This window comes from Cryptococcus neoformans, chromosome 12 (genome assembly GCF_000149245.1).
Source record: "Cryptococcus neoformans var. grubii H99 chromosome 12, complete sequence".
Classification (NCBI taxonomy): domain Eukaryota; kingdom Fungi; phylum Basidiomycota; class Tremellomycetes; order Tremellales; family Cryptococcaceae; genus Cryptococcus; species Cryptococcus neoformans.
Genome location: NC_026756.1, coordinates 244,415 through 265,333, shown reverse-complemented (window position 1 = coordinate 265,333; position 20,919 = coordinate 244,415). Strand labels below are relative to the sequence as shown.

Below are 20,919 nucleotides of genomic sequence, written 5' to 3'. Positions count from 1 at the left end.
ACACCTGAAATTACAAAATAACATCACGTGACTGATTCTACTTACTGCCGTGTATGTCCTCGTTATCAAAGGCCCGCCTACGTACAAATAACAATGAACCTCCAATGAAAGTGCATGGGCAATAAGGCTGGAATACAACAAAATGGCAACGATCCCAGGCGGAGGTATTATAATGGACCCAATGCACTTTTATCGTGCAAGAAGGGATAAGGAGAGAAGAGGGTAGGTATCTCCCATGAGCTCCAATATGCTCGGTTAACTGCTGTCTCAGCGTCTTGAAGACATATAAGATTCTGGGATTCATATCTTCCGGTAAGTCATATTTCCTACGTGGGATAACCGATTACTTATATATGTGTAGGAACTTATGGAAGAGTCTACAAAGCAGTGCTCCTCCCACCACCCAAAACAGCCTCTGCCAAAAGCGCCTTGCCCAGCTCGACTCGAGCAGCCTTATCATTACCTAAAGACAAGTTACCATCGCCTAGCTTCACCGAAGACAGCGACCCTCTCAATAATCCCGAAATGTGTATGCGCCCAGGCGACCGTCCCGCCAAAAAGGGCGACGTCTTCGCGATAAAGAAGTTCAAGCCTGATAAGGAAGGCGATGTACTGACCTACGCCGGTATCAGTCAAAGTGGAGCGAGAGAAATTATGGTGTGTCGATTCAAGCGATCACCTTCTGCCGCTTACTTCTTCAGCTCAACCGTGAACTCCACCATCGCAATCTGGTATCGCTGCGTGAAGTCATATTAGAAGACAAGTCTATTTATATGGTTTTTGAGTATGCGGAACATGATTTTCTAGTGCGTCATCACACTTCACCTTTCAAGTCGTGCCTTCACTCATAATGCCTAGCAAATTATTCACTACCATTCTCAAACTGCACGAGCTTCTATCCCACCTTCCACACTTCGCCGCCTTCTTCACCAGCTTCTCTGCGGAGTGCACTTTCTTCACTCTAATTTTGTCCTCCACCGTGATCTCAAACCGGCTAACATTTTGGTTACCAGCCAAGGAGTTGTTAAGATAGGTGATCTCGGGCTGGCACGATTGTGGCATAAACCATTAGCGCAACAGGGTCTCTATGGTGGTGATAAGGTCGTGGTGACTATCTGGTACAGAGCGCCAGAGTTAATATTGGGAGCCAAGCACTACACTGCCGCTGTCGGTGGGTTCAAATTCAGCTGCATTCACAATGTTTGAATGACCTCTCATTTTTTCGGGTTTTCTTTTTACTGGATTGGATTAGATATATGGGCGGTAGGTTGTATCTATGCGGAGCTGCTCTCTCTTCGCCCTATCTTCAAAGGCGACGAGGCTAGAATGGACGGCAAGAAGTCTTTGCCATTCCAGCGCGACCAGATGGGCAAAATCTGTGAAGTTCTTGGTCCTGTCAAGCGTACGTCGTCCACATCTTGTGTCTATCCTCATTTTCAAAGCTAATATAGTTGATACTATTTAGCCGAACAATGGCCAGGTATAGTCCACATGCCTGAATACCGCACTTACCAAGCCACTGGTCCTTATCCCCACTCCAATCCTCTTGCACCATGGTATCATGCCCGCTCAAACTCGCCTGAAGGATACGATATTCTCATCAAGATGTTCGAATGGGACCCAGCTCGTAGGATAACGGCAAGGGATGCATTGAGGCATCCTTGGTTCCAGGAAGAAGGGGGAGTCGATACCAAGTAAGGCGATGGAGCTATGAACTGAACGCATGTCCGATGCTGAACTCGTCAATTTAGAAGTGTGTTCGAAGGCAGCTCGATCTCATATCCCACAAGAAGGGTGACGCATGAGGATAACGGTGATGCTAAGATGGGATCGTATGGCCTTTTTATGTCTTTGTGTCATGATTTATTCCGGACACTGATGCATGATTTCATAGTCTACCTCAATCGATGGCTGGAGGCAGGCTGCCATCAAGTAGCAATTTCAGGCCCGCAAGTGGCAATATTGCTCAACCGGCGGCTAGGAAGAAGGCGAGAATTTAACGCTCGACCGCCTTGGTTTTGAGTGCCACTCTTTTATGCAAATGTTGTAACGTTGTGTGCCCGGCGTAGCGAGGATATTGTCGATGTTGTTCAGTTATGTTCAGTTATTTTCTGAGCATTTGTCCCATTTCTCATCATGTATGATGTGTGAAACAGGTTATACATCAGATGATTATTATACGTCTATGCGTGATTCAGTGCTGTGGCGCATGCAGTAGCCAGAGCTTTTATGAGACAATGAAGTAGTGTTATAAAATGAAGATCCGATTTCTAGATTGTTTACTTGTGAAGTAGATACGGAAAATGAGGCAGAGGGAAATTTTAAATAATGCTCTCGCGAGGATTACAGGATAACTTCGATCCATTTAAAGCATCAAGCCCAAGCCAGCAGCGAGCGCGACCATACCCATACTCACATCCGCCTTCGCTGCACCACTGGACGCTGTACCAGCAGTGGATTCGTTGCTCGCAGGAGCATCGGCGACGCCGATGCTCAGGTTGTTGGCGACTAACCAGGGGGGAACACTGTTGATCACAGGCTCATATGTCGCAGGCTCGGTGGTGTTGTCGTCACCAGCCCAACACCAAGTGTCAAAGCACTTTTGACAGGTGGTGGATCGGTTCTCGGACGTGTACATGAAGGAACGGTCGGTAAGGGCACAAGCAAAACAAGTGGGCCAGGTGGGAACAGAGTGGTTGAGAGTGAGAGAGCGCATACCATTGAGCAACATTTCGTTGGCTTCATCATTCTCGTACGAAAGTTGGTACTGTTTCGATCATCAGTGGAAATTTTGGCCCTGTGGTATGAAGAGCTTACAGTAGACGTATTGGCAGCAAAGCTCCATGGGTAAGATGGTACGTAGATGATCAAAGGAGTGGTGGTATCGTTACAGCCAAAGAAAGTAGGCCTTGAGTTGTAACCACCATTGACGAAGCCGTTCATGCTAGGGACCTCGGGCATTAACACCCTTGTGTTCTCGTGCTCAGCTAAAACCTTGGCTCGCTCATAGGTAGTCCTCAAAGCAGTGCCGTTTGGCCAGATATAGTCGGTGTCGTAGGATGAGTCAAATGCCACAATTGCGTCAACGTCACGGGTGGGAACGAGCAACGGTTCGAGGGGAATGTTCTGGTTGGTTTCTCCGGCATCGACGAGGGTGATGTAAGTGAGGTTGTAGATGGGGTTCTCCCCCGAGTTGTAATTAGAGAAAGTATTGGGGATACGGGAAATATCGGCTTGGTCCTCTCCCAGATCGGCAAGGAAGGCAGTGATTAAGTTGGTAAGAAGACCGCTGTCTGTGCCGTTAAGCTCGAGAAAGGCACCATTGAAAAGAGTCGCAGAAGTTCCCATGACAAAGCTGGAAGATAACATGAGCTGGAATCTTTCTCTCGAGTACACTATGAACCAACTCACGACAATTGGTCAAAGCCCTTCCAACAGGTGCCATTAGGTGAACCATCGTCAACTGAAGTACCGAGATATTCAATAGGGGTGAAGGCACCAGGGCTTTTGTATTGGCTACCAAAAGCCCAGGAACCAAATTCGTATGGAGTAAACTCCCAGACAGTTGCGTTTTCAGCAATGACAAGCTCTCCTGCCTCTCGCCTTTTCCGGCTGTCAGCAAATGAAAATCATCGGTCGCATATTGACTTACTCAGCTGCAATAATGATGGGCATGGGCAAGCTTGCGTTTCCTAAGGCAGAGACGACAGAGGGAAGGCTAGAAAAAGTGAGATTAGGAGTGTTGGAGAGCTGGTAACGCTCGGGTAAAACATGAGAGCCAATGGCAAGACCCCAAACATCAGTAATTTGAATGGGGAAACCGAGATCTGATTTGGCGTTGGTTTCAGTGTAAAGTTCAGTGTAGAATGAAAGCTTGTCGTCATCAGGAAAGACGAGATTGGAATCGATGTTCCAGAGCTATCACGCAAGTCAGTAGATGAACACATACATCATGCCAGAAACCCACGTTTTCAAGAAGATTTGTGGGCAACTGACCCCCATTAGACATGAAAGTCCCGGTTGCCCAACTCCCACCGCTCAGACCAGCCCAGTAGCTTACGCCGTCAAGCCAACCACCAGTCTCGCTTTCGGACGCTTCCGTGCTCTCATTCATCATGCCCATGATACCACCCAACCCCGTACTGTGCCAATGATAAGTAATGAGCATATCTTTTGCAACATTAATCCACTCACAGCATTGCACGGTAACCACCGCCGGACAAGGCGACACCGATGTTAGGTGTCCGGGGAGGAGTTTCGAGCCCTCGGGCAGCCATCATCTGCTCGATTACAGGTTGGACAAGTTTCTCACGAGCCTCAATGTAGGCTCGTTCACCGGAACCTAAACCAGTCTAGCCGGGAATGATCATAAGTAATGTTCCACATTTTGGTGACGAGGATATTGCAACTTACAGTGGCATTTCTAATCCAAGTAACATTGGAGGGGCAATCGACTTGCCAGGGAGCATAGGATTTATCACCCAAACCTCTCTCCGCCTGAAGCTCAATCCGCGGAGTCTCGGGAGGAACAGCGAAAGCAATGGTGGCAAAAAGTGAGAATGCAAAAGTAGCCGTGGCGATTGACATTATTGAAGCTACCGAATGTTTAATGTAAGTGTGTTGAAAGGGATTTCAGTCCGAAAACCGGAAAAGCCAATAATGTACGTAGCAGTGACCGGATATGGATGTTAAAGGTGTATAGGTCGAGATAATGTTAAGATGGTTCCCACCAAGCACTTTATGCAAGATATAGCGATGGAAAGGGAAAAGAAAAAGGCTTCGACAGATGACGAATGGGTGAAAAGCAGTTTCGGATCTTCGAAATAAACGATGTCGTCGCCGCCGTAGAAGAGTAAACGGCCCCCGCCAGTCATAACGATATAAAACGTATAACCTATAACATTTTTCTTCTGCATCGGAGTAAAACGTAGCTGCTGTTCCTACCTCCTTTGCCCGAGCTCCTATTTCAGTTTCTGTCTTGCTTTTGCGCTCCACCATTACTGCTGCGTATATGTATGTACAGTACAGCTTTTGATTACGATTATGTATGTTTTTTTTTGCCTATGCATGATGATGTCTTTTCATTTTCCATCCCGCCGCAGCCCCTCCCATCATCACAGTTCTCATCGGGGGGGCGGCATTCGTGGGCTATGATCAAATTCCCGTCCCGCAAGTCAACAACAAATGGTAAAACGCACAGCACAAACAAAATGTCGTGCCTCGCCGGCCACCGACGACTATGACCGTCGGCCGCAAGCAGGGTGACTGAAGTACAAGCAATACAACGAATAAGACGGAGAACGGATTTTTACTTGTTGTACAGAGGCATTCATTTGACAGTGCACCTTTATACACTGCAGGAGCCCCCTCCGTCCTCATTTTTGAGGCATAAAATTCGTTCATTATACAGAAGTATTCGGGCTCCCATTCTCGTTTACGTAAACTTGAGAGTCGAAAGGTAAATTAGGCCGCCTTCGACGCACGTCTCTCTCTTTTGAGGTCTGACATTTGACGTACAAGCAGGGGGCGCGCAATTCCTGAGTGGGTGAACATCGACCCCCCCGCCCGCCGCCCCCCCCCCCCCCCCCCTTCTGACCTCTCGCCCGTCCACGCAAGCGCTCGCTTACCTTGATGACATCTACCTCTTCTCAAACGACGCGCAAGTCCTCAGCAAAACTACTCAATTCCTCGCCGACAAGCAGCACATCATCAAGCTCAATGAAAAGAAATGCAAGCTAATCAGCTTTGATGATATCAGGCAGGATGACTTCCAAGATGCTCGGGACGATGGCCGGAGGTAAGGAGAAACGGGCGGAGTTCCTGGAAGGTAGGATTCGAAAGGAATGGCAAAGGTGGGCAAGCTCAAGGATCTTCCACGTCAACACGCACTCCTTCTATTACGGTTCTGCGTTCAACAAAATCTACGACATCTACAGAGAAGCCTGCGCTTCGATGACCTTGTAGATCTATGGGAAAGGCTGGACACGATGCTGTGGGAGGAGGTGAAAAGGATGAAAGGATGAGGCAGAGAGAGGATACGGAGGAAGAGGAGGCTCTAGGGAGATCATTGAAAAAGTTACCTGCGCGACTGGGCGGACTAGGTCTACTTTCTTTCAAGGATGTAGCCCCCCTTGCCTGCCGCTCGGCTGCTGAGGCCTCAGACATTCTCCTAGATTCCTAGGCCTTCTTTCTTCGCCCGAGGAGCCTCCAACTCCGGTTCCCCAACGAGTCCGATGCGCTGAACTTTGGGAACCGCAACAGGAAGTCATTCTACAAAACCCCGGTGACACTGAGCGCAAGCGACTCACGGAGAATGCCTCCAGACTCGGCCGAATTTAGTTATCAGTCATTCCTTACTTCCAACCCCTGCGCTTATCCAACATTGAGATTGCCTCTGGTGTTCATGACCGTACCCTGGTCGGCTCCTCTATCCCCACCTGTCGCGTCTGTGGGTCGGATTCCCCTCTTGGTCATGATGAGCTATGCCGAGCACGCAACCCCTGGACTCAGCGCCGACACAATGCAATCAACCATGTCATCTACCAACACCTCAACCAAATCCAAGGTGCCACGGTCGAGTTTGAGCCGCACACGCTGTCAGGGCAAAGGAGAAACGACCTTCGGGTCAGAGGTTCCAGTGCACTAGCCTTCGCCGACTATGACCTCAAGGTTTACTCCCTCGGTGACCGCGACGCGCGAAGCACATTCCCCCCCTGCACCCCCAACAGCAAACTGGCCAACTTCTGCCTTGATCGGTGTATAAACTGGCTTGACAAAGTGGGACAGGTCGTTGCAAAGAATGCTCCGAAGGTCCTTTTGGCGTGTTCAATCCTATCTACTGGCGGGCTGGTTAGTAAGAGTACGGCTGATGAGTGGAAAGATTGGAGGGAGATGATGCCAGCAGATTCGTTTGAGAGGATGGAGAAGAGGATAAGTGTCGAGTTAGTTAAAGCGAGAGCTAGGACTCTTGTTTTATAGTCGAAGAGGCGTTAGCAGTTGAGGAGTGGAGGTTGAGTGATATTTACAGCGGTTATTTAGGTAGTGTTTAGTTCTGTTAGCATACGCGACGACCCAATAAGATAAACAACACAAATATGCAACCTCTATAACCCCCCCCCCCCCCCCCCCCCTTTTCCTGGCGGCAGTGAATGTGGGGGGTTGATGTCAAAATTTGGGTCTTGCGTGCCCCTTGCATACAAGCGAGTTTGTAGCGCATCCTCCACCACTACATATATAACAACGAACTACCTCTATATGCCGGTAATTGTCCCCAGGCCTCGCAACCCTGCAATAAAAGGTTTCAGATACATGACCTTAAAATAGGGTCTTGTCTATAGTTAGTTAGGGTACACGGTATGGGTATCTGCTACGGGCGTCACGCAAGAGCTGGACTGATGGCTGATGGAGCGACTTTAAAAGGACGAAAATTTCGGAGGCAAGGTAATGAGAAAGGACAGCACTATTGATTTCCTGAGAAGCTATGGAACTGCGAAAGCCTACCTCTTTATATATCATTCCCTCTCTTTCTTCTGCTTACTCATCGGGGTAAAGACGTCGCTTACGCAGGTCCATCTGCCGAATCGCCAGAGCATAGATTTCAATGCATAACGCGAACGTTCGTCACATATTACAAGACGACAGATACAGCCGCACTCAGCTCAAGAAGTCAAGGACCAAATGAGCCACCGTACATACGTAAAATGCATCATCATGATACGGCGCACTTCCATTCTCATATTAACAAAACACCCAAAGTTGAACGTAATTCCCAAAATTAACACGGTGCGATTGAATTATTTATCCGAAACCTCCGCGCAAGTCATTCGTTTGTGGGGCCCGCAAATTATAAAATATTGACATAATTTCTCTTCCTTTTCCGCAGGTATACTCTTACAACTGGAACGTAAAGGTTTTGACGCATTCTCTGTCACGAAGAGTCCATCCGCGCTTACACGCGAAGGCCTCGCATTTGCCGTCAGAACAAGTTACGGAACCTCGTAGTACACCAGGAAGGGCAGTGCAGCTGTTAAAAGCCAAAGACTGTCAGCCACCACTGTCTACAATGAGCAAGCAACTCCGAAACTCACTCAGCGCCCATGGGCTCGGAGGAATTACCATTGGCACTGTAATCACCGTAACGGCAGCCACTGCATGATTCAAGTTCCGTATTAGGGTCAATGCACTAATGTACAGTACATTGAAGTCAGCTCCTAATTCCTCTCATTGTCTTCAAACAGCCCGAGTGCTCACTTCCCAAGAGTTAGCCACCCCGTCAATGTTGCAGGCTCGCATACCGGTAGGGCAGTCCCAGTTCCTCTCCTTTATCACCTCAGACCTTTTCTGAGCAAGGATTCTCTCGTGAGCTCGTTTCCTCTTGGGAAAGGCGCTAGCAGCCGCCGCAACCGAATGGCTGTAAGCATAGAACTGGCCGAGACCGCATAAGGTAGGAGCACCAGAGACGATAGTCTCGTCACCGCAAACACAACCATAACGAGGAGTGAGGGTCGAAAGTCCCAAGAGGTAGGGGGTATAGTACGCCGCCCGGGTATCGGCACACATCTGGAAACAGGCTGGGGGAGACGAGACAGTGGTACCGAGAACACCGGTAACAGTGTTGACCAAGGCGGAAAGCAGACTAGATGAGGCATAGCAGCCGGTATAGGAGAAGGTGGAAGAAGTGTCAAAGACCTATCGAAATTTATATGAGTCATATACCTTTCTTTTGAGCTAATTAACTTACACCAGCTTGAAGGATAGGAAGGCAATTAGTGGTGAGGGAGGTGCTGGGGGCGACATAGTTGACAGGGCTAATGACGCTGGCTTCACTACCACAGTAGCAGTTGTTACCAATAAGAATGCCGCCGACATAATAGGCGTAAGGGTAGCTTCGCCCGGCACAGTACGTCTAATGCGAGTGTCAGCGCATTCGATCTAGGGATCATGCATTTAAACAACTCATTGAGCACACGCTATTTGAACTCTGTCGGGAGCTCACACTACCAACAGCGGTCACTGCGGTTGTAAGGACACAATCAAGCCAAGGTGAATTGGCGTAGATGACTGGGAGAGAGAGGAGAACGCCGAACAAGAAAGTCATAATGACCGAAAAAGAGTACATCGTGGAGATGTGACCTAAATGATAATGGTCAAAGGAAGGGGGTGGGGTTGGAAAGAATGAGTGCGGTGGGTAAGAGCTCAACTATGCCAATATTTACGGAAAGAAAGTGGACATCTACAATTAAAAATGAACCTGCTAATGCCGTTGAGGAAAGAGAAAGAATAACCCACAAGCACACTCTTTTATAGCTTCCAACAGCAATGGGGGCGACTTCAATTGTGCACATATCAGATGGGACTTTTTCCTTGTCCTTTCGGTGGAGACAACATACAGCTAAGCAATTGACGGATACCAGCAAATCGGATGTCTTAGTTTCTCCCTATCTTTTCCTGGCTTCTTCTCACTTCCTTTCGCCTTATGATAGTAATCGACATGGTCATTTATTGCTAGAAGACAATACAAATGAATAAAAGACTCGTCCTACACGCTCCTCAAGGAATTCCAACCCTAGCAGTTGTTTTTGATCTTCAGGTACATCTATGTCAAGGGTTCCTTGCCCTTTACTGGAGATTCTAACCAGAGCTTGAAGCCCAGACGGCTAAAAGTACAACGAGGGGCGAGGGACCAGGGACCACATGTGTTAAGGCGACCGTTCGCTCATCAAGTCATTTATTGTTCGGTCTGACTGCCTTGCTTCGAGAACGCAAGAGGGGCGGTTCGGTCAGGTCTTCGGTTTCTTGTCCAGGCATACTGTCCTTCGTCCTTCTTGACTGATCTTAGTACTACTATGGTATGGTTCCTAAAATTAGGTGCAGCGAGTCCGACGACGAAGGATTCAGCCGGTGAATGACTAATGATAGATGATGGGTTGCCCATTGCATTTTTCATTTCTCATTATTGTTCATTCAGGTCCACTTTTTGTCCCTTGCTCTCCTTCTTCACTCCCCTCGCCACTAGATTTTTGTCGCAGGTGCCTGTTGCGGGTGTCATTTCATATAATCGACTATCTCCTATACGATGCCTATCGTCCAATCGTCTGTCCACTGTTTATTTCCTTTTCCATTTCTTATATGCAGCTGCTTTTCTCGCTTTTAAGGACCTATGACTTTACACAGCTACAGCTTTGCTTACTGTTCATGGCGTTTAAGAGTACAGATACGGATGGCTTCATGCTGGAGGCCATTATTATAACCCCTTCCTTCTCATGTCTCAGGCCAGGAGTCATTTATTTTTGGTATTTTATCTGCAGTGCATGATGGAGCTTTGCCCAACAAGATGCTACTGCATTCCGCTTCTTTTGACCACAAGATGATTCGGCAGGGGAATTTGCAGTCTAGATTTGACTGACTTCATTGCGGTTTCCTCTTGCACCCGAAAATTTCGGCATGGAAGCGATACTTGCATCGTGACTCTTTATTCGGATCCGAAACCCGCAAACTATTATGATTATCGATCATCATCAGTTTGTCTTGTACCTGCCACCAAGAACAAGACAAAAAGGGTGCAGTAAGTAAGCAGTAATTAGTAGATGCGTACAATCCATGATGGTAATCGGTAGTCGATCTCCTATAATTCCCCTGTATCTGATATCTCACACATGCACCCTGATCGTTAGGCGGCTGCGAGCTCGGAGATATATAGAAAATGCCGTGCTGAAACTTTCGCAATTAAAAAAGAGATGAAGTGCCGAAATACGGAAGAAGAGGAACAAGGAACCAAAAAGACAGTTATCGCCGTATCTTCTTTTGCAGATCTTAATTAGACTTTTAAACATACTTTAATATGTAAGTACGTAAGACTTTGGATGTTTGATAGATGATCAGCAATTTACCAGTTAATTATTTATCCGAGTGAATATAATTGCTCATGTGCAGTGCGCACGGCACATAGCACATGGTATGTGGTAGGTGGCAAACGTATATTGGATATGGCATACAACATGAGGACAAGAAATGGGTGCAATCTTCAGCCAGCTTATAGGTAATATCGTACAACAAACAAAAGCAAAGCCGTAAAAGCCAACACGCAGGCAGTCTGTACTTGTTGTGTTGTTATGCGGTGCGGAGTGCAGAGTTATGGAATCAGGAACCAGGAACGAGAAACAAGGTGAAGTAAAGTTAAGACATACTGTACGTAAGCACTTCAGATGCAGCCCTACAGGAGGGATTATTGGAGACATTTTGTTATACAGCAAAGGAACTGCAATGTCCTTTCAACAAATTTCTGATGTCTTCTCGGCGCCAGGGGTTGCATCATTGCGCATATAATCAAGTAATTACGAGAAATGAAATCAACTAAAATGTAAAAGAAAAGAGTGACGGGGCATGAGACTGTAACTAGACACGAGTAAAGAATCGTCCTTATACGCTGCGTTCAGAAAATTTGTTCGGCCATGATGCTTGATAGGGCATAAAATGATTGTCTAAAGGTCAGATACTAGTGCAACTGTATGATAAAATGTATAATAAGAAATGAGAACCGAGAAGATACGAGATCGGAAAAGGAAAAAAGAAGTTAAAACGTCCCACAAGTATTGTCCTTCGAACGATAATGTTAGTTGGTAGTCGTGAAGGGTCGTTTTAAGAGTTCGTAGCTGGATAGGGGGCGGAAAAAAGAAAGTGAATTATTTGATCTGTATTTATCTAATGTTAACAGGGTGATACCTTTGCTCGCCCCTTGTGGCTTGTGGACCAGCGGGTGCTCCAGGTGCCTGATACACATGGCCTTGTCCATTTCCGTCATCGCTCATATCATCTCTGTACGGGCTAGCAGTCCGCCCGACACCAGGACCACCAGCAGCGTAGGAGAAGGAGGAAGAGTTGCGCATGGGCGTGCGAGACGCAAGATCCGACGTGGCGATAGTATTTATGGATTGGTTCCGAGAATGGTTTCCAATGAAAGCAGGTGTAGGAGAAGCATAGGAACCGTGAGAGTCGAAATCAGCCATAGGGTAGGTAGGCCCAGGCTCCTTGTAAGCTGTAACAAATATCAGTATATCGGCATGACAATTTCGTGAAAGCCAACTGACCACCTCCAGCATCCGGGTTCCATCCTTCTTGTCTGTCACCGTACCATCCCTTTTCGTCCTCCTTCCGGTTCTTCTTCCTCATCAAGAAGAATAACAACAAACCTGCGAGAACAGCAGCGGCGCCAACACCGACACCGACTCCAATACCGATTTTAGCACCTGAACTCAAGGTACTACCAGACTCTGCATTGTTCTGATTTATGTTGGTGACAGCAGTGTCGGTGGCGTCGCCCACAGCAGCCGTCGTTGCTTCAGTCGAGGTGGTAGCAGTTGCTACAGTCGCGGACGAGCTGGTAACAGGCTCGACATACCAATGCTTCTTCTTGATGATATCAGCACCTTTTTCGGCAATACCATACGTAGTGGCCATCAAGTGTGCGGAGAGCTGCAAGGGAGCAACAGAAGTGTCAATGACTCGCAAGTTACTGGTACCATAGACAGTAAGAGTGGTGTCAACAACACCACCGCTATTCTTAGGAAGCATAGAACAAGTACCAAGGGGATGGTACTCGGTTCCGCACTTCTGCTTCGTGTAGGTAGCAAGAGAGTCGCCAGTGACGGTGGATCCGGGAGCGGTCTCGGTGATCATAACTTCAGACAAAGGACTCGCAGCAGCCAAACGCCTAGCGAATTCAGAGCCATAGCCCATGATATCAATATCGTAACCTACACCAAAATAGTCTGGATTGATGTTCGGCTGGGTGAAAGGGTCGGTGGAGTTAATCAAAATGGTACCTCGAGAGAACGGGTGCTGCAAAGCGACCTGGATACCCAATTCATTGCCACCATTCCCAAGCAGGGTAAGAACAATTTCGAGCTGACCAATGTCCTCAGTAAGCCACTCTTGCTGAATCTGATACTGTGATTTGAGACCCGTAGCAACAGAGTCCGGAAGATCGAGCCAGGAAGTGATGTTGGTGACCATGGAGTCAATAGCAGAGGATACTGCCGAGGCATAGGACGATGCTGATGAGCTTGACTGCATGATATCCGACATGGAGGGGTCTAAATGCATGTCAATTATATCAATGAAACAAAATGGTTTTTTTTTTACTCACATCCAACGGCTTCATTGACGTAAGTCCACATGCCGGTGAAATTTGACTTGTATTGAGCCAATTGCTCGCTCTGAAGTGTGCTGGAAGCACTCAGATTGCTCCATGTAAGGGTACCTTGACTGGGCTATCGGTCAGCATCGGCCCCACGAGAAAAATCTGAACCCAGCTGTGTATTACTGGGCCGGTCGCAGCCAAGACAGTAGGACAAAGGATGGCAAAAAGCAATGCAACTGAAACTTACGGAGTGGACCAATACATAGAGTAAGAAACGTGGTCCTGAAGGTTATAACCGACGGGCAGGTCAATTTTAGTATCGATGCCCAGGTTGGACAGGAGATGATTGGGCCCAATACCTGAGAGCTGAAGAATCTGAGGAGAGCCAACAGTTCCACCGCTGAGTTTGAGTCAGCTTCGATGCTCATACTGTAACAAATTAACGTACGCCAAAAGCACTTCCTTATTGGCCTGAACTGAATAGCTGGCCGAATTAGCGTTCGCTTGGAAAGTAACACCACTGGCGATGATGTTTCCACTCGCGTCTGTGCTTCCATTGAATATGACGCTTGTGACCTGTTGCTCAGTCAAAATTACAAGGTTGGACCTTGGGGGAAGAGGATCGATGTAACCGGACTTGGAATCGGATCGCGTCTGATTTTGCATGTTGATTGTGGAAGTAGAAATCATGGCACCGTGTGTTGAGCCACCTGCGAGATCTTTTCCAGAGAGCCCAAGAGTTTCCCAGGTAGGAATCCACTTAGCCACCTCATCGAAAATATATTCGGAAAAACCGATTTGAATGGGTCCATTGTCGCCGTGGGCAGATGCGTTAACGACGATGCCAAATTTTTCCTGAAAATCTTCAGAAGGAGCGGTGAGATTCTCGGCCTAAAAATACATGAGTCAGGCATTAAAAATAGCTAGAAACTTGACTAGGAGCTACATACCTTCTTGATGTACCTGTTGATTTCTTCCCAATTCCATGTCTCGTTGCCATTAGGATTTAAAGCTATTTCCATTAGCTTCTGTGCCAATTTGAACAACTACGTAGCTACTTACTAGCCCAAGCATCATACTCGATAGAACTTGCTCTTCCCCAAAATAAACCGTTAATGGCACCTGAACCACCCAAACCTTTTCCTCTGGGCCAATACTTCGTGAGGCTGAGAGCATCTGTCTGTGGAACAGTGTTGTATGCCCAGTCATACGCAGTACCCGTGAGAGAGTTGAGGTAGGAGTAGCCTAAGCCATCATGTATTAGCATGATGATGGGGACTAAAAAATGCAGCCAATACAGCTTACCAGGGATATTAATTTGATCCTCGTAGTTAGAGCCGTCTCCACCGGCTTCGATACATAAGACGGTCACATTACTCCATTCACTCAATCTTGCTGCGAGAGTCAAACCAGCAACACCACCACCAGCAATCACAAAGTCGAATGATTCACCATTGATAGAGGACGCGTCTGAGGTAATGGATCGCTTTAGGGAACGGCGATATGGATGGTGAAGATTATGGGGAAGGCCCCCTGGTCGAGTGTCAGCAGACACCTGAGGAAGCGCCAGGGAGAGCAAGGGGAGCAATGCGAGAGGCGCGAGCATGATTAACGGCCGGATACGCAATGTTGAACGCTTTTACGGCTGAAGTAATTGATGTAAGTTGGAACTGATTCTGATTGCCTGGTTGTAACTCTTGACAGATGGCGTCCAGTATTGGGCGTCTTAACAGAGATTGACAGTGACAGCAAAGACAAAAGAGACGGTGCGAAAGGGATCGGAAGGAGGGAGAACGGAGAGCGACATGCGCGTATACGTCGCTGCTTATTGACGTATTTGAGCGTATGCTCTTGTTGCGGTGATGATGTGAAGAAGAAATGAAATGAAAGAAAAGTGGGAACGCGAACAGCGATGGCTCAAACGGCAGCCAGTGATGCGTATGATATTATTATTAAATTCCCATTTTACTTCACAGGGGGATGAGTATCACCCTCAGTCCATTCATGTCCTGATTACTGCAATGCTGTGCTTGATGGTTTGCGGTTGGTTATATTGCCCGTGCACCTGCAGTCGCTCAAAATGTCTCTGAACCAACGGAATATGCACTAATCGGACCGGATCATACCGTGCCGAGCGTGTTGTTTCATTCTTCCTCTCTCTTTTCCTTCCTTCCTTTGCCTCAGATCGCTCTTTTCTTCCAAGCCAAGACCTTTTTTACCTTACAAAGCCCCCTTTCTCTTTTTCTCTCCTCTTTTGCTATCCATTGATCAGTAAAGCGGATTCACCCGCCAGCATGTTTCCTTTATTTCCCAGGGTCCACGTCCGGGATCCTGAGCCCCCCGCGTGCGTATCCTTCCGAAATCTGTTGATTTCCCTGAGATACGGTGTTTTGCTGCTAAAACTCAAACGCGTCTTATTTTCATGTTACTAATACTTTTAGGCAGCGCAACCCACAGCCTCCACGTATCAGGCAGTAAATCGCTATATATACAAAAGGGCTCTATAGATAGCAAGACACAACTCGGCATCCTTGAAGTGTTTATGTATTATGTTAAATGACAGCATTCGACCGCATCAACCATTTCCCACCATAGCCTTAATGACCAGCGGTAACTGAAGAAAGGACAGAGACCAAGAAGGCAGGCACGCTAATCATTCCAAGACTTAAACTTATTGCATAAGCCAAGTCACCGCATAATATCGCGTCGTGCGTCGTCCTTATTCTCTTGTCCGAATAGCGAAGCTTGTTTTCATGCAGAAAGAAGACGCCGCGAGTATGCCAGCTTCATCGCCTCTGGCAGCCGTGAACGACCAAAGCAGCATTTAATTCAAAGTCAAACATTGAAAGAACCCTGACAAACATCATCATCCATCGTCACCATTCTTCTCTCCTTCATAAAAGCGAAGAAAACTTCGTTCGGAAACACATTCCTCCATTCTGTCAAAAGTCGGGGCAAGCGTACAGCCGCAAACCGGAATTGCTTCCGGGTCTATTCTAGGTTGATGTACTTCCTTCGTTGATCTTTATTCCTCTATACGTCGCTACATACTATATTTAATCAATCAACGCACCCTTCCTCCTCCCCAACTCCGACTCCTCCATCTTATACATTGCAGGTCTTCCATCGTTCCTTCCTCCGAAGCCGCCGGTGGCACCAAGTACGCCAGCTCCAGGACCATTTTGGCGTCGACGATCGAACAGGGGCACAATGGCTGCGAACGACATCCCTCGACCGCGGACCGGAGAGCGGTGACCCGGTCCAGAGTAAGAGAGAATTTCTAGAGGAGGGTTCAAACGCGGCCAGGAGACGTATGATGTACCCTAAGAGTGACAAATGGCGGTCAACGGCCAAAGTCAATATATGAAAGAAGAAAATAACTTACATTGCCCCAAATATAACTTCCTGAGAAGAATGCAAGGAAGAACCAAAGGACGAGGAAGGAATATATGGACATCTCCGAGGTTCGTGGCAATGTGAGAGCTGCGGTGATCATTGTGAGAGCAAACGCCAGTATGTACGGCATCTTCTCGGGTCAACATTAGTCGGACAAACCATGGACTTACCGAGCGCATGATAAGAGGTCTTGTATCAGTCAATGGAGGAATGCCACCCCTTTGGGCTACCCATGCTCCAGTTAGAATATCAAAACCATCCTGTTCTCCGGTCAGATGTCTCTCTCAGCTCACAACAGTAGGGACTAACCTGACGATCGCCATCGAAGAAGTTATTCCTAAAGTATCTCATCACGCTTTTGTAACCATCTTCCAAGAGACCCTCCTTGGATCGTTTACCGGTACGAGTAAAGTCGGATTTGAGAGCACCAGTTCCTGCATAAGCTCGGGAGACGGTGTCACCATGATCGGCCCACACTATTTTCTCAAGTTAGTCTAATTTCTAGTCAAAATGAAAAGCACGTACCATTCCGGAACATAATCATAAACTCTTCGTGATCCTCCACACCTTCCTTCACGCTCAGGATCCCGACCTTCCTTAATTGCCGGTTCAAAACCCATCTAGCCAGAGCCGCTTGTGCGACATTGGTCCTGTCTAGACAATCCATACAGTTGGTTCTGACGACGCCCGTTTGCTTAGTAAGTACCTGGGTGTCTGCAGAGTTTGGTTGCAAGAGAGCATAGGTTGACGAGTCGGGGTTGACAGAATGGTACCAGCTCATATCCTCAAGTGCTGTCGCAAGCTTCTCGACCAAAAGGGAAATTCGGTCAAACCTTAGACCTTTGCATTCGTGGTGAAAGTCAAAGTAGAGGTAGTGAGCCTTCTCCTGAATGGACGGGTCGGATGAGGCGACAAGGGACATGTAGCGCTCAAAAGCTTCCTTGACAGGTTGTTCGTGTCCCTTTTGATTTACAAGATTCACAAGATATGTATGGCCATAGGTCTTAATCATACTGTTGAGATGTGCTTTGAGAGCTTGAGGCTAATTCATTGTCAGGACATGTCATGCCTTTCAATACAATTCACTCACCGTCTCAGTGTAATCCATAATTTGCAAATCGGGCTTGTACCTCAAGTTGTTGACCTCGGCCCAGAATAGCGGAACACTCCCTCTTGTCTGCACAAAGCTCAGCCTTTCCCTACCGTCTACCCTTCCCCTTCCGTAGGCTTCTCCGTTCTCCGGGATAGGGTCATACATAACAATTTGCTCAGTCTCGTTGAAATTGGCGACGTGGCCAGAGGGGTTGATGCCTCGCGTGAAGTATCTGGTACCAGCTCGGTAACGAGATCGCCGAGAGATGAGTAGGAAAAGGAGATCCCGAGAGTTAAGAGTCGATGACCGAAGCTCAATAGAGCCGTACATTATAGGAAGGATAAATCGGCTCAGATCTGCCTCACCGCTCTCGGTCACGTCAATCATCTTGTCCATGAGAAACCTGTTCCAAAAGAAACGTTCATCTGCCCGTCTCCAGGCGGGCCATTGTTCTCCGGACTGTGAGAGCTTCAAATCGATTTCTTGTTGCCTCTGCAAAGAATTGGTAAGGTCCCAACCATACGAGAACCAGAGTTTACTGGATTTGAGACCCTGCTCAACAAGAGAGATGAGTTCCTTCTCCACAGGATGTTCAAGAATGGCGGAGGAAGTAGACAGAGGGGAAATAGGAAGAAGTCGATAATCATTCGCAAGATAGATAGGGTGAGAAAGAAGGCGACATGAAGGAGAGCGGGAAGTGACAATAAGAAGAAAATCGGCTATTAGAAAGCACAAAATCAGCAGGGGGCAATTGTGTCTGAGGAGCAACAAAACTTACTAGTAGCAAGGCTGAGAATGCCAATAATACCGTAGCAAGTAATAACCTTTTCCTTTCCAAATGGTATATGAGAAGCCGCTGTTATGTTCTGTCGCATCAGTGATATTCTGCTCCACGCATTGCAAGGGTTGTCACTCACTACTCAAGCTAATCTGGCCAGTCTGACGGTCCACAACCATACTCTCCCTTACATTCTTTTCATCAACGAATATAGTTCCATCGATTCCCACATGGCCAGCACTGGAGGAAGCAGGCTCGAAAATGTAAGCCGTAGGAGAGACGTAGAGGTTTAAGGTTTCGTGAAGCTAAGTCTTGTTAGCGGCAGCCAGTTCACTTCGCGAAGGTCACATACAGGTAGAGCATTAAACGCCATACTGGACAAACCTCTCGGTGAAATCTGCTCAATGGTAGACCTAATGTGACACACACAATTGCCGATAGATAATATTGACGGTCAGCAATAAATCATCAACGGAGGAAAGGTCAATCCGTAGCGTCGTATCGACTAGAACATCCTCGGTATAAATGGTCGTGGCCACTGACGGTGGGCAATAGCGACGACGACAACGACGGCGATGGCCGCGGCATGATGCTGATGAGTGTCGTGGTGTTGGTGACCTTGTTAATTATTAAGCTTCGCATCTCTTTTTCTTCTTCCTTCTTACTTTATCATTATTACAGGTGGCATTCTAATAATTATTACATAATTTCGGTTACGCGTACTCGACGCGATCTTTCAAATCAATTTCGCAGACGACACAACAGTCATTTATCCGTCCATCTAAATTCTTTCCATTATCGTCAAAAACTCACTTCATCGATTTCCCCATTCACCCAACAGAACAGAAGATGCTGGAAGCACGTGTAAAACAGGCTGTAGTTCTCAAGAAACTCTTAGATGGTAGGCCTATTTCCGATTCAATTGCAGACCTAGGGCCCACAGCCTACGCGTCTGTAGTGCAAGATATCTTCGCATCGTTATCGCCGACAACACTATGATGAACGTGATGCTGACAATATGCTGTAGCTATCAAGGAACTTGTTTCTGATGGTAATCTCGACTGTACTGAGGAAGGTATCGTGAGTACCTTTCAAGGGCGCGCGTTGCGCCCATCGACGCGTTGGTTGTAATAAGTCTGACAGACTCTTGATAGTCTCTTCAAGCCATGGACAATTCCCATATTGCTTTGGTCGCCCTAAAGCTTGAAGCTTCTGAATTTGATGAATATAGATGCGACCGAAACATGCCACTCGGTGTTAATGTAAGTCTCATTCATACCTCAACTGATAACTTAATGGCGTTAACGCACATCGTAGCTTGCCTCATTGACCAAAATTCTCAAATGTGCTAAAGACACGGATGTTGTCACACTTAAGGCTTCTGACGACGCCGATGCACTTAACCTTATATTTGAATCTCCTAGTAAGCTGTTCCACACTTCCATCAGATCAAGGGCTAAAGCGACTTGACGCGTAGAGGAGGATCGTGTAGGCGAGTACGAAATGAAACTAATGGACATCGACCAAGAACATCTTGGCATCCCTGACACCCAATATGATGCCACCGTTTCCATGTCCTCTGCTGAATTTGCTCGCATCTGCCGTGATCTCGCTGTCCTCGGCGAGTCAGTCAAAATCGAATGCTCCAAGGAGGGCGTCACCTTCTCCGCTGACGGTGAAGTTGGGAAGGGTTCTGTCCTTCTCCGTCAAAACGCCGGTCAGGACAGAAGCAGAGTCAAGGATGAGGATGAGGTGGATGAGGATGAAAAATTGGATATCAAGCCCAAAACAAAGCGGGAAGCCAGACGGGACCCTGACGAGGATGACGAGGACGGCCAGAGGTCAGACGTTGACGTGAAGCCGGATATCGAAGGCGGTCAGTTAAAATTTCCTTCACATATACACGTGACTAACCTATCGTGTAGAGGATGAACTTCAGGATGAAGAAGAGCAAGAAGAGGGGGAGGAGCGGCCCAAGAAGCGAAAGGCGGGTGGCAAGAAGGACAAGGTGAGCTTACTGAGTAGTAGTCACTCCAGCTTTTGACGCAGACACAGGCCAATAAGCGAGCCAAGAAGGAGGATGTCGAGGAACCTGGAGTATCTATCATCCTTGAACGACAAGTTTCACTCACATTTTCTTTAAAATACCTCACCAACTTTGCCAAATCCGCTCCTCTTGCAAGAGAAGTCACTTTGCATATGAGTAACGATGTACCTCTTCTGGTGCAGTTTGAATTTGAACAGGGAACATTGCAATTCTTTTTGGCGCCTAAGGTAAGTGATCACTTGACTGACGCAGCAAAAGCTAACGGGAAAATTAGATTGCGGACGAGTAAGATTGTTTGTGGTAGTCCCTCTTGGTATAAACATTGTGTACAGATTTAGTATCCCTCATGCAAACAGATAAGATATATCGCGAACAACTTGTTTGGGATGATACCACTGAATTATCACAGATACCTTTCAAAAGACTTTTGATAACGATCAATGCGCCCGGATTCATCGCGAAAATAC

The 20,919-nt window shown here is 47.3% G+C and overlaps 6 protein-coding genes and 2 non-coding genes; 4 read left to right on the top strand and 4 right to left on the bottom strand.

The window, feature by feature from the left end:
- The first annotated feature begins 60 nt into the window (after positions 1-60).
- CNAG_06086 (CMGC/CDK/CDK8 protein kinase) lies at positions 61-2,281 on the top strand. XM_012197607.1 has 9 exons: positions 61-222; positions 272-312; positions 362-657; positions 702-806; positions 859-1,171; positions 1,253-1,402; positions 1,466-1,694; positions 1,752-1,832; positions 1,895-2,281. Exons 1-9 carry the CDS (start codon positions 143-145, stop codon positions 1,998-2,000), a joined length of 1,401 nt encoding a protein of 466 aa, XP_012052997.1. The 5' UTR covers positions 61-142; the 3' UTR covers positions 2,001-2,281.
- CNAG_06085 (phospholipase B) lies at positions 1,671-4,867 on the bottom strand. XM_012197606.1 has 7 exons: positions 4,414-4,867; positions 4,195-4,352; positions 3,968-4,142; positions 3,653-3,918; positions 3,412-3,603; positions 2,818-3,355; positions 1,671-2,767 (listed from the first exon to the last, which is right to left on the bottom strand). Exons 1-7 carry the CDS (start codon positions 4,585-4,587, stop codon positions 2,366-2,368), a joined length of 1,905 nt encoding a protein of 634 aa, XP_012052996.1. The 5' UTR covers positions 4,588-4,867; the 3' UTR covers positions 1,671-2,365.
- Positions 4,868-5,584: 717 nt separating this feature from the next.
- CNAG_13063 lies at positions 5,585-7,116 on the top strand. XR_001046329.1 has 1 exon: positions 5,585-7,116. It is a non-coding gene; the product is annotated as a hypothetical RNA (non-coding RNA).
- Positions 7,117-7,835: 719 nt separating this feature from the next.
- Positions 7,836-9,118, bottom strand: CNAG_06082 (delayed-type hypersensitivity antigen; the record flags this gene model as incomplete). Its single annotated transcript, XM_012197729.1, has 5 exons — positions 7,836-8,023; positions 8,088-8,182; positions 8,251-8,688; positions 8,741-8,905; positions 8,996-9,118. 5 exons carry the CDS (start codon positions 9,116-9,118, stop codon positions 7,891-7,893), a joined length of 954 nt encoding a protein of 317 aa, XP_012053119.1. The 3' UTR covers positions 7,836-7,890.
- Positions 7,897-9,218, top strand: CNAG_13062. Its single transcript, XR_001046328.1, has one exon. It is a non-coding gene; the product is annotated as a hypothetical RNA (non-coding RNA).
- Positions 9,219-11,232: 2,014 nt separating this feature from the next.
- On the bottom strand, positions 11,233-15,131 carry CNAG_06081 (glucose oxidase). XM_012197728.1 has 8 exons: positions 14,444-15,131; positions 14,201-14,383; positions 14,089-14,150; positions 13,587-14,029; positions 13,386-13,538; positions 13,145-13,263; positions 12,087-13,091; positions 11,233-12,034 (listed from the first exon to the last, which is right to left on the bottom strand). Exons 1-8 carry the CDS (start codon positions 14,742-14,744, stop codon positions 11,697-11,699), a joined length of 2,604 nt encoding a protein of 867 aa, XP_012053118.1. The 5' UTR covers positions 14,745-15,131; the 3' UTR covers positions 11,233-11,696.
- A 739-nt stretch (positions 15,132-15,870) lies between these two features.
- On the bottom strand, positions 15,871-19,018 carry CNAG_06080 (inositol/phosphatidylinositol phosphatase). XM_012197727.1 has 9 exons: positions 18,758-19,018; positions 18,545-18,710; positions 18,406-18,483; positions 17,625-18,346; positions 17,060-17,576; positions 16,844-17,010; positions 16,705-16,794; positions 16,524-16,664; positions 15,871-16,461 (listed from the first exon to the last, which is right to left on the bottom strand). The coding sequence occupies exons 1-9, from the start codon at positions 18,776-18,778 to the stop codon at positions 16,195-16,197; spliced, it is 2,169 nt and encodes a 722-aa protein (XP_012053117.1). The 5' UTR covers positions 18,779-19,018; the 3' UTR covers positions 15,871-16,194.
- Positions 19,019-19,068: 50 nt separating this feature from the next.
- Positions 19,069-20,837, top strand: CNAG_06079 (proliferating cell nuclear antigen (pcna)). XM_012197726.1 has 8 exons: positions 19,069-19,306; positions 19,433-19,485; positions 19,560-19,667; positions 19,723-19,828; positions 19,883-20,281; positions 20,331-20,413; positions 20,461-20,679; positions 20,727-20,837. The coding sequence occupies exons 1-8, from the start codon at positions 19,255-19,257 to the stop codon at positions 20,739-20,741; spliced, it is 1,035 nt and encodes a 344-aa protein (XP_012053116.1). The 5' UTR covers positions 19,069-19,254; the 3' UTR covers positions 20,742-20,837.
- The last annotated feature ends 82 nt before the right edge of the window (positions 20,838-20,919 follow it).